This window comes from Myzus persicae, unplaced genomic scaffold (assembly GCF_001856785.1).
Source record: "Myzus persicae strain clone G006 unplaced genomic scaffold, MPER_G0061.0, whole genome shotgun sequence".
NCBI lineage: Eukaryota > Metazoa > Arthropoda > Insecta > Hemiptera > Aphididae > Myzus > Myzus persicae.
The window spans coordinates 64,018-76,722 of NW_019102683.1; the positions used below are offsets into that span (position 1 = coordinate 64,018).

The 12,705-nt window shown below is 25.5% G+C and overlaps 1 protein-coding gene and 1 long non-coding RNA gene across 4 annotated transcripts; one reads left to right on the forward strand and one right to left on the reverse strand.

The window, feature by feature from the left end:
- Positions 1–236: 236 nt before the first annotated feature.
- Positions 237–6,853, forward strand: LOC111032940 (peroxidase-like). Of its 2 annotated transcripts, XM_022313434.1 has the most exons (14): positions 237–363; positions 436–515; positions 679–844; positions 3,066–3,261; positions 3,487–3,675; positions 3,759–3,937; positions 3,995–4,193; positions 4,655–4,855; positions 4,926–5,058; positions 5,157–5,313; positions 5,408–5,587; positions 5,842–6,040; positions 6,110–6,212; positions 6,288–6,853. In XM_022313434.1, the coding sequence occupies exons 2-14, from the start codon at positions 481–483 to the stop codon at positions 6,376–6,378; spliced, it is 2,028 nt and encodes a 675-aa protein (XP_022169126.1). In that variant the 5' UTR covers positions 237–363; positions 436–480; the 3' UTR covers positions 6,379–6,853. The 2 variants fall into 2 exon arrangements, with proteins under 2 accessions (XP_022169126.1, XP_022169124.1); XM_022313432.1 differs by lacking the exon at positions 237–363 and having other exon boundaries at positions 370–515; positions 6,288–6,852.
- Positions 6,854–7,068: 215 nt separating this feature from the next.
- LOC111032942 lies at positions 7,069–10,149 on the reverse strand. 2 transcript variants are annotated; one of them, XR_002604354.1, is made up of 6 exons: positions 9,655–10,149; positions 9,429–9,536; positions 9,096–9,302; positions 8,163–8,276; positions 7,890–8,064; positions 7,069–7,800 (listed from the first exon to the last, which is right to left on the reverse strand). It is a non-coding gene; the product is annotated as an uncharacterized LOC111032942 (long non-coding RNA). The 2 variants fall into 2 exon arrangements; XR_002604353.1 differs by having other exon boundaries at positions 7,069–8,064.
- Positions 10,150–12,705: the final 2,556 nt, after the last annotated feature.

A 12,705-nucleotide genomic window follows, 5' to 3' on the forward strand; every position in this document is an offset into this window, starting at 1 on the left:
ATATACTAATGAGCAATATTAATTGTTGTTATCAGATTAGTTTGTTATATAACAAATGAGCTATTTAAGAAATAAACTTGTAGGTACCTAACAACTTCTAAATTATCATTTTCTATGAGTAATTATTTTTTCCTGATTATCAAACGCTACAAACATCTGTAATGAACTCTATTTTTATTACTAATATTTTTATTTCATCATTCAAATATTATAGATAAAATTGTAATTTAAATGTTCTGTTCCCAAATACCCAATCATCCAATTAGTACTTATGTTATTGTATACTATAGTTACTACAAATGTAGTTCGATTCTAACTTTTATTGTAATAACTATTCAGATTACTTTTATTTTTTAATATTATGTAAGTGTAATAAATCTTCCAATCTTATTTTCTGGAACCATTTATCTAAATTAATCATAATATTTCCGTAAGTTTATAGGAAAACATTAACAGTGTAACTGTATAAGCCTCTGTAAAATGGAATATATACGTACAGTTATTGGTGAAACCAAGTAAGTATTATAAATAATATGATTTTATTGCTCGTTATATTATTATAATGATATGAATATAGGTAGACACACAAATGGTTCATAATACCAAAAAAGTATCTAATTAAACTAAAATCTTTGTTTAATGTAATAGTAATAGTAAGGATATTTTTTCTCGGTTAAGCCCATTGTTGAAAAAAAGAAAACCGCAGTATAAGAAATGGAACCAAAAACTGTTTAAGTGGCCTTTTAATGTAATTTTGTTCGGCGTATTGTTACTGGTTGCTGTTTACGTCTTAAACATTTTTATTACCAATGACACACAACCGGAAACTAGCAACGTCCCAAAAGTAAGTCCAATAAAATAACATTAATTTACCTACTTAACAAAATAAATATCTTTTCTCCTCAGCAAAACTAACAAAATGTATTTAATTGTATAATGAAACAAGTTCTCTATAATGCATATTGCATACAATATATAATAATGATTACCTAGGTAATTTATACAATAATATTGTCTTCAGCTAGACAACCTTTATAAACTTAATCATTCATTGGCAATAATACGTAATATGCTAATATAATACCTGTACCTATTGGAAAAGATTAAATTTAATATTTTTAAGTAAATGTTAAAAAAACAAAATGTAACTTAAATTGTTGCACAAAATATTCAAATAGTTTTAAAGTAAACTCATAACGATTTGTAGTCCCGAATTATTTAATAACAATTAACTATCTATAATACCACTAGGTAATAAAACCATTTTAGCATTTCGCGACTTACCCTTAACCTGTCTCGCGACTCACTGAATGCCGAGTGGCGACTCACCAAGTGTTTATTAATACATAAAAACAAGTGCACTATGATAATAAGTAGGGCTGTGAATTCATAGGAAAGTGCATTTTTTTTTGGTGATTGTAAAACATAGCTTTGTGAATACATAATATGAATTATGTAATAACGAATCCATCTATGAAACTTTTATTTTGCATAATTTTGCATTTTTTGACATTTTTGAATATTTAGGTCATTTTTTCGCATTTTTAGGTCATATTTTACTTTTTTAGTCCATTTTCTAGTATTTTTAATCAAATTCCATCAATTGACTAGTTTGAAAACTTTTATTTTTATTTTACACGGGCTGTATATATTATGTCAAATTTATATTTTATTAAATAATATTTTACACGAGTCACACGCTATATACGGGTTAGGTAAAGATAACGATTAGATAAAATAAGGCAATTGCTAGACAACTAGATAACTTAGATAAGTTATTGACTATTGTGGCATATCGTCAAATCAAATTCAATCAACATTTTTACTATTTATTTTTATTTTTTTAAATACTTTTTTAACACTTTTTTGTACTAATGTTTAATATCCTGTATAAAATAATATTAATATAAATATAAAAATTAAATTAAAAACCATTTTTAATAAATTTTATACTATAATTTTTGGCATTTTATATTCCTTTTTTTTGCGTTTTAAGTGCATATTTTGCATTTTAAGTGCATATTTAATTGCATATTTTTGAAATTTTTAATGCATTTTTTAAGGTTTTTTAGTGCATTAAATTCACAGCCCTAATAATAAGTCTAAACCACTTGCATAGGCGTGTAACTGGTTTCATTTAGCGTAAGCTGTTTTGCCATTGTAATAAGTAATAATATAAACAATATGAATATTAAAAATATTATTATGTATGTATTTAACGACTGATTTCGAATTAAAAATCTATCTTCAGGTTTAAAAAAGTCAAATAAAATTGAGAATTTTTTTTATAAAAAATATTTAATGATATCATACCAAAAACACATCGTTATAACTCCGTATAAAAAAATCTAATCTTAAAAAAATCATGTAGGTTAGATTAACAATTAAACCTTTAAAATACGTGATATAATATGGAAACTAAGTAAAATGCCATTTTGTAATATCACAAATACCTATGACGACAAATAAGATTAATTGTAAAGTCAATCACTTGGTCAACATATTGTTTATAAATTATTAATTTATTTACGAAATGTATTGTGGTGGTTATACTTACATGTTCTGCCAAGTAAACAATATGATAACTAAGTGTTTAACTTTACAATATTATAGGTATTAATCTTATTTGTCGTTATTGGTATTTGTAATATTACAAAAGGCATTTAACTTAGTTTCCATATTATATCACGTCTTTTAAAGGTTTAATCATTACTTAATGTATTTACTACATGATTTTTTTAAGCTTAGTTTTTTTTTACACAAAGTAACAACAGTGTTTTTGATGTGTTTACCTATACTTGAAACTAGAAAACATAAATCCCTGCAAATAAATTATGATGAATGATGATTGATAAAAGAGTTCTTCATAAAAAAAATTAATTAATTTAGCACTATTACATACAAATCACATCGTAATAATAATTTAGTTTTTTTATAATTGCAATATCTATACAAAATTACCTATCCATTATATTGTATTCCAAGATAAAGTATTTCTGATAGTCTGATATAAATTATAATCCCACAACTGCATCAATATCAATTTAAATTATATATTATTGCAGGAAAAGCCTCCATTACACATCACGAGTATTTCAACGACAAACGATGATTTCTTAAAGAAATGTGCCCCTATAGTTAAATGTGATCCAAACGCTAAATATAGAAGCATTAACGGGTCTTGTAATAATTTGGAAACACCTACGTGGGGTGCAGCAGCAACGCCATTTCTTCGGTTGCTCGATGCTAATTTTAGTGATGGTGAGACAATTAGACATATTATAATATTATTAGTAATATGTTTTTAATCAAAAACATTAAATTAATTATAATAATAAAAGATTTTAATTAAAATATCACAAATATTCATTAGTTAAGTATTTATCTCGTGATTTGTAAAAAAGATTTTATTTTTTTTATTTCAATCATTTGAATTACTATTAAGTATTAACAGTATTAACTCATTATGTATTTATCATTATTAAGGTTATTACGAATTACGAGTACAGACGAATGGAAGTGCATTACCCTACCCCAGGGTGCTCGACGTTAACATATTTCTGAACCGTGAAATATATAAAGCAGATGAAAATAATGTTCTTTTATTGCCATTTGGACAATTATTAGCTCATGACATATCGGGTTTGCCCAATGATCTAGTATCAGATGAGAATGGTAAGACCAACTTTTACAATTATCATGATTTTTTCATACTTGAAAATTGTAATCATTTATCTTGTCTCAAATGCATAATTTAGGTGACGCAATAGATTGTTGTTTGACTGAAAATAAAATAAAGAATTATGCTCAATGTCAAATAGTGCTTGAAAATTTACCCGACGATCCTGTTTATGGTGTCCACAATAAAACTTGTTCACCAACATTTCGATCACTGACGTCAAGAAATTACAGTTGTCCGTTATACCCCACAACATTTGTACGTCAAATTTTCTTCTATTTTACTGTGATATAAAATTAGAATCAAACATTTCAGATTAATGATAATTCTCATTTTATTGACGCATCTGAAGTGTACGGATCAAGTGAAGGTTATGCACTACATCTTAGAGCTATGGAAGGCGGAAGACTTAAATTCTCCATAGGTGACAATGGTCAAATGTTCTGTCCATTTCTAACCAATCAAAACAAGGCATCAAAGAGAAATAAAATACCACATATCAAATACGATACAGGTTAATAATATTATGATATTAAACATCGATATATTTTTAAATTTTTTCATAAGATTTGCATGTTTCATTGTAATTTTATTCTAAACATTTTTATGACAAAAAAACAAAATATATAAACATTTCTAAACTATATTAAGTAGTTTTAACATGCACATATTGTGATGAATTATTCATTCAAAATAAAAATGGGTAATTACAATATAGACGTATAGTTTAAGATATTTTGTATTAATTAAACTTAAACATAACAATTTACTACCACAACTAAAATATTTCAAATGGCTGATATTCACAACTCTACCAAACAAAGGATCATCCCAGTAATTTCAGGAGTACAATTTTTAAATCACAACAATTTCTTATAAAGTATATTTATTATTTAATACTGCAGATACCTTATATTATATTATGATATATAAGTCTTAACACCATCATTAATGTTGGTGGATGTTGTGTTATAGGGGATCCAACTAACGGCAATCAAAATCTCGGAATTACCGCAATGCAGACTTTATTTTTAAGGTTTCATAATTATATTGCTTTTAAGCTTTCGTCTTTAAATCCATTTTGGTCCGATGAAATTATTTATCAAGAGTCACGAAGGATTGTCATTGCAACTATTCAACGCATCACGTATGAAGATTTCTTACCGATTATAATTGGTAGGTATTTATTTATTATAGCATTGTATTGGCGATTGGGTACTACAATTATCATTTTAAAAAATATTAGGTGATGATTTCCAAGAAATATATGGATTAAATGAAGCAAATATATACGATCCTACCATAAATCCATCCACATCCATTGAATTCTCAGGTGCCGCAAGTCGAGTTCTTCACGCAATCATACCGGTTGAGTTCAAGTAAGTAATAACAACGAACCGTACTTTCTTTTTTACTATCTATGTAAATACATAATATATATTGAACTTAAAACTAATTTTGAATTTTAACGTTTAAGTCTTATGAACAAAGACTACAAAATAGAAAATTCAATAATAATTACTGATTGGATGACAAAAGCAGACCTAATACCTTTAGGTGATAATTTTGATAAACTGTTAAATGGGTTTATAGAGACTCCTGGTCGAATGGTTCAACCTTCATACAATTTCTATGTAAATTAATCATATATTATAATTATAAATATTATCCGCTTATTAATTCATTGCAAGTAAGCCCTTTAAAATTTTTTTTTTTTTGTACATCTAGATTTCTAATTATATGCTTCCTCTACCAAACAACCCTCCATATAATGGTCGTGATCTACTTGCAATCGATATTGCAAGGGGCCGTGACGTGGGCTTACAGCCATACAATCAAGTCAGACATTTTTGCGGGTTTCCCTTGGCCAAGGATTTTGAAGACTTGGCGGATCTTATACATATAAAAGTATAATTAACTATCAATTATTTAAAATTATATATATAATATTATGTATTTATGTATATTACATATAATTATACTTACGAGTATAAGTATTTTAATTATATTCATGTTACCTGATACAGTTACAAATCACAATAATTAATATTAACTAGGTATACAAATACTAGGTTATTTGTTACTTTATTATTAAATTTTAAAAATACAATTAATTATTTTAATTAATGTTAACAAGCCATTTTAAAATTGTATTTGTCTAGGATGTAATCAAATTAAAAAAAAATTATTTTTCGGTGAATGATATCGACTTAATGGTGGGTATTTTATTGGAAAAACTCAGTGACGGTGCAATCGTGGGCCCAACAGCGCGTTGTTTAATTGCAGACGGGTTTTATCGATACAAAGCTGGTGATCGCTTTTTCTATGATGTTCAAGGACAACCTAGCAGCTTCACCGATGGTAAATAAATCATAAATATGATTGATATAAATAAAAGGAAATTCATGAAAAATGTTAATCATTTATTAGATCAACTAAAAGTAATTAAGAAAATTACTCTTGGTCAAATTATATGTGCTACTTCAAATGTAGACAATGTACAAAAAGACATATTTAAAACAGTCGACCACAAGTGAATATAAATCAATCAATACATGTTATATGATTTTAATGTCTATCCATGTTAAATTGTTAAATTTTTTTTCAGTTTATTTCCAACTATCAAAATAAAATGTGATGATGAACTAAATTTCAACTTTACAGCCTGGGAAGAAGTAAATTATCATTCAGAACTGTGAGCGAATTGAACAGTTTGAACTATGAAGCAATAAGATAAATATTTACTGTCTATTATAATGTTAAGCCTACCAATTAGGGTTTGCTTAGTTTGGATAAATACCAACCTAGTCTTTAATTTATTACTATAATAATTATTATGAACATTGGATATTTATCTATGTTTAAATGTGTTATTCCTATTGGCTATTACTACCAAAAATGATATATTAATAAATTAACTTCAATATTTGTCATGTTGTAATAGTTTTGTGGTTATTTTTTGTGACACATTAACTTTTTATATTGAAAAACGTATAATTTATTTTTCCAGATTAATTTGTCAAATACCAGAGGCTTAGTTAAGTATTTTTTTTAATTATTATTAAATTATTGTAATTTTATAAGTCAAGTAGGTAGGTTTTTGGTACCTAACAATAAACATACTAATATTGTAATATGTCAAATCCAAGTTTAATATAATAAACATTTAAAGAAAAACTTAGTTTATATTTTTATTTTTTTTCTATTCACTATTATTATGGAAAGTCAACAGTGATTACATTCAAAAATAATATTGTAGTCAAATTATTAACAATGTCCTGAAAAATGATGTAGGTAATTATTATACTAATATTAGTAGGTATTTACATAATGTACAATAATAAATTACTCATTTTTAGTATTATTATCGAACATGGATGTTTAAAATATAGGTACCTACCTCTAGTTTATCTATGAAAGCGATTTAATGTATTTTTATTTTTTAGTATCTAACAATGAGGTTATAAGCCAATACAATTATACTATTTACATTGTTTAAAATTATGTTAAATTTAGTTTAAAAATTTGAAAAGTTTATTGAAAGTTTTAGTTGTAGGTGCAAAGAATTCATGCATGTTGTTTAGTTTATGGTGCCTTAAAGAAGACTTAATAATGGTAAGTAACCTGGTGTAGGTACCTACTGTACTTCTGCACATCACAGTTAGGTGTAAGTCACTGCACTGTATGTATGTATTAAATTTGAATTCAATGATAAATCATTGCATACAAAAAATGATTTTGAGTGAAAACGGTCTGCCAGTCAGCTACCTATATTACTATAAAAATTTTTTTAGGTTTTTTAATAAGTACCTACCTTTCTATTTTGTATCAGAGGACTGGCCCAATTATGATTGATTTTACAATAATATATGTATTATTTTATTTTCTGTAAATATTTGTTCAAGAAGTGAAGCTACATAAACAATTAATAAATAACATGCATATAAAAATTGGGTTGGATAAAAAATATATTGTCAACTAATATTAATATTAGTAATAAATAAATAGTTCTAATTTGGCATTAAATGACTTAGTAAATACACATGATATAATTTTGTAAATATTTTAAATACTGTTATAATATTTTCCTTAGAGCTGTATTTCTATGGATTTTGATATTTCTATGAAAAAATTTAATTAAACTAAATCAATAAAATAATCAATTGAATAAAAAAGTAACCAAACCACGTTTTATTTTCCTATACTTCACCTTTTAGAGTAGAAATTAAATCTCCGTCTTCTTTCACTTCTTTAATTAAATCCAAAACTCCAATCAATGATCTTTAACATAAGCATGTGAGTATATTGGCCAATCAAAATAAACTTTTAATCCTCGTCGAACTTCTTCATCAGAGAAAATGTCAAATGTTCCATAATCAATGCTACTGTAAATAACTGTTTATTAATAATAAGTTATGACCTAATGCTTTTTACAAATTCATACCTATACTAATTATGAATAACTCTATATTGTAATACTTACATTTGGTTTAATACTTTGATCAACTGATTGCTAAATCCACAGTGAGCAACTAGTTTATTGTAATAAATAATAATAAATGCCATAACATCAGATTTATGTGTAAATAGTTTGAGCCTGAAAGAAAATAATAATTGAACCCAGTCTTTAAAAATATTAATTGAAGATACAGGTAATCCATTATGGTAAATAATTGTACCATAAATAATGGCAGAAGGGGTAATTTAAGTAAGTTAACAAGACTGTTTAAACTGTTCAAATATAAAGAAATGTATAACAAAAAAAATAATCCGTTGTGGGACTCCTAGCAGATGTAAAACCACAACATTGATGGTTATTAAAAGAATTTATAATTAAAGAAAAAAATTAATTGAATAGAAACATAAAATTTGTTTAAACAATATATATATATATATATACTTTTTTTATTATTCTTACTATAAATTATTTACCTATTCAGAATACAAATACAAAACAAATATTTTCAATATAATTTTTGTTCAAGGAAAGTTGTCATAAGGATTAATCGTTTGTTGCAAACTACTAAGTATAACTAATATTATTATTATTATATTATTTTTTTTATACGTAATTTATTGCCATTGGTTACAAATACATTATTAATTATTTTACGTAATTCAGTTAGTAGTCACTAGTCACAGCATACAAGCTGGTCTAATCACCAAGTTTCACATCAAAAAACCAAAATAATCTTAAACAGAATATTTTTTAACTGAAAAGAGAAACATAGATGTTTGAAAAATAATTACAAAAGAAAAATAATTTATCCGACATTAAGGTTAGCTATAATATTTTCTAGTTTTAAAAGACTATTTAGCCCACCATTCAATATCAATTCCTTCACAATATCTAATCCTCCAATTAATTCACCACTTTCAGTTAATTTGAAAACTAGAGGGTTCTTAACTAACTCACGTAAATTAAAATTTGTTCCAAATGATTCAAACATTGAATGTTTCCTAAAACATGCAGGCTCAGCAAATCCATTGTATGACACAATTGAAGAATTCTTCTGCACTCAGAATTTAAAATTGTGTTTCCTGTGTGTAAGTTATGAAACTGAAGTTTTAACTGATATATCTGTAATGTAAGCAGGGGATGAGAATGAGGCAGTATAATTGGCTGAAAAACAAGAGACAGCCAAATAGAATTAATAAAACAAAAAAAAATTGCTAAATTAGTACAAAAGTACAAACAACAACATAAGTACAAATTATAATTCATAAACTATAAAATAAAACTACAAACCTTTAAAAATATATTCATTCTTATGTCTTATGGCAATAGAGGCAATGATATCTCCATATGGCGATTGCCATAAGAAACTCAATTATGTGAGCATACAGCATAATAATTCTGTCAATCATAATATTTATATTAATATAAAGTTTATATTATAAACATTTGTTGAAATAGTCATAGATACATGTATCACAAATTGTGACTTCAACAATGTACACAAAAAAACACTCACCAAAATCAGTACAATAGTGTTTGTAATACATCGAATGCTGGACTTTTAACATTGTAATAAAAATATAAAATGCCAAGACTTTAGACAACATTTTACTAAAATAAAAAAAAACACCACGACATGCAAACTACAGGTACAAGGTAAAAAAATTTAAATAGAAATGTAGTCTGTAGAATTTTGTTTTGTGAAAAAAGTTAAAAATTGAAAAACCATAAAACACTACACGTAGGTAAAATGTAAATATAACCTACAGGCTATAATAGGTATAAACGGGTGCAAATCACTATTTAGTTTTCAACGTTTTCATTCAAATTTCAAATTTTTAACCGACATGAGCAGTGAGCACTACATGCGATATTGCGGAAACAGTCGCAGATCACAATATTGATATGACTTTTGATCACGGTTTAAGATAGATCTTAAACCGTGCTTTTGACACAGATATATAGAATTCTATATATCTGTGGCTTTTGATTCAAATTGTATGACATGTGTGATAATATTTTTCTAATCGGTATAATATGATGGTATATTTCGTGATAAAAACTTCCTTATCATTTTTCGGACAACTGCACCCAACTCCACAATCCACCATAATATCAGATATCTAACATAATATAATTATTTATTATCCATCTTTATTAATTATTTGTTATAATATTACCATTACTTTATTTAAAACACTGAATTTATATTAGGTATTATAAGTTATAACCACCCATGATCTGGTATTAATTTACTTTTTAGGGCTATTTGTAAATAAATTAAAAAATGTTGTAGTGTCTACCTTTAATATCAAGCAAAGGTTTAAGCATTAAGCATATAACACTTTTATTATAATGGTTCCTATTTCTAAAACATTTTTACCCTTATACATACAAAGAGGAAATATCCAAATTCCTGTAATTGGATGTAAGTCATAAATAAATATTTTTATTTTGTCTCAAATATCGATCATACTTATTTATTTTAAACTTTCTCTAATTTTAGTTGGTACGTTCACAATTTGTGATAAAAAAATAAAATTGAATGTCTTGGATATGGCACTTGGCGCATGTTATCGTCTAATTGGTAAATTTATTGAATATTTTTACAAATGTGTATATATATATATATATAAGTTAATGTGATTATTTAATTTACAAAATATATTTAGAAAAACTAAATTAATAATGAACAAATGATTTAATTGCTTGAAATAATATCATGCTCGTTTTAGGCATTTTTACATGCAATAGTAAACTTTGTAATTATCTTTGTGTATAATTATTTGTCTTATTATTGGTTTATGTGTTGTTATTTGAACAATTTGTTTTTATTTTTTTATTTTTTGTTACTCTTCTATATTTGATTATAAATTTAAATATTTCATTAAAATCGTAGTATATTTTGCATTTGTCTATTTATTAATAAATCATTTTTACCCAGTATTTTAGTATAATATAATATTGTTTTTCAGACAAAGCAGCAGTGTTTAACAGTGAGCTGTACATCATGACAGCACTTCAAGTGTCATTACCTAAGTATCATCTGAAGCATGACAATTTGTTTATTACATCAAAATTAAGTATATATTTCTGTGATTAGCCCAATATAATACAATTCTGAGAGGTAGTGTGTCTGCCTATTTCTTAAGATATTTTTTTACTTATTTATTGACTATAAGTAATTTTATTTTTTCATTAGTAGAAATGTATTTTGAACTAATTTTTTTCCAAATAATCATCTTATGGTATATATTTATGTATAATTATTATGAAACTATGTCAGTACTACATTATGTAGATAGATTCATTGGATGTATAGCTTAAAATTCCTGTGTATACAAATTAATAGTAAACTGAAAGGCAAAAAATTTCAAATTCCTACATGTAACAATTTTGAATTTTTTAAATGTTGAACATTTTTTTTGCTGTATAAAGTGTCTCCAGACACAACTAAGTGGGTCTACGACAAATGAGCGAAAGAAAAGGTGCGAATGTAAATGAGCGAATAAAAAAGAGCGAATACAAAATGAGCGAATAAAAATATGAGCGAAAACATATAGAGCGAAAAAATATATAGTATAAATGTTTTCGTCTTTAAATATTTTATACCAGCTATGTACCAATTATGTGAAACTAGTGAAATATTTTAGGATTCGAAAAGTCCACGATAACGATTCGATAAGATTACGTTTATGATTATTTATCACTGTCGTCGTACCTAGGTTGAATTTGTTATTTTAGTCGTATATTTTTTATTGTTTATTATTTTTTTTATTTTATATTATTATTTATCTAATTTTTCATTGCAAGTTTAAATGTATTAATTCAATATTCAATAAGTATGACAAACATGAATAAATATGAAATATTTTAGTTTATATTATTATATGTGCAATCTATTATATTTTCGCTCTATAAGTTTTCGCTCATATTTTTATTCGCTCATTTTGTATTCGCTCTTTTTCATTCGCTTATTTACGTTCACTCTTTTTCTTTCGCTCAATTGTCGGGATACCCAACTAAGTAATACTTTCATTGCTCTACTCAGAATCTAAAAGAAATTGAAAAATCTTTATTTATAGAGGTACAATAGATACATGTATTATTTACTACACTTTTTTAAGTTAAAATATACTCATAGCCTTTTATTTTAGTATAGTTTTACCAACCAGTATTTTATTACCCTTACACTAACCGCTATTTAAATGAATTTGAATCTAAATCTAGAAACTCAGCCAGGTTTTTTTTCCACAAAATATATAATAAAAACTTGCATCAATTTGACTATTTTTGTTTTTTCTTTAAGACAAAATATAATACCCAATAATGTACCACAATACATTAACTGCTAACCGATGAAGTTAATAATATTAAAAATCTTAACTGACCATGCATTGTTCTAATAGGAAATATTATTTACCGATAAAAGTCATATAATTTTGTTTATTAAATAACACTTATACATTAGAACAATTTGAGTTGTACATTATTAATATTTGAAATGATAATAATATTATATTATTATTATAATTATAATTTTTTTTTCAGAAATCCCAAAGACTAT

Bases quoted from the DNA above. Each gene is read 5' to 3' on its own strand.
- LOC111032940 (XM_022313434.1), top strand. From the start codon at position 481: ATGGAATATATACGTACAGTTATTGGTGAAACCAA. The intron at 3,938-3,994 runs GTACGTCAAATT...CAAACATTTCAG, and splicing joins CGTTATACCCCACAACATTT to ATTAATGATAATTCTCATTT. The intron at 6,041-6,109 runs GTAAATAAATCA...ATCATTTATTAG, and splicing joins ACCTAGCAGCTTCACCGATG to ATCAACTAAAAGTAATTAAG.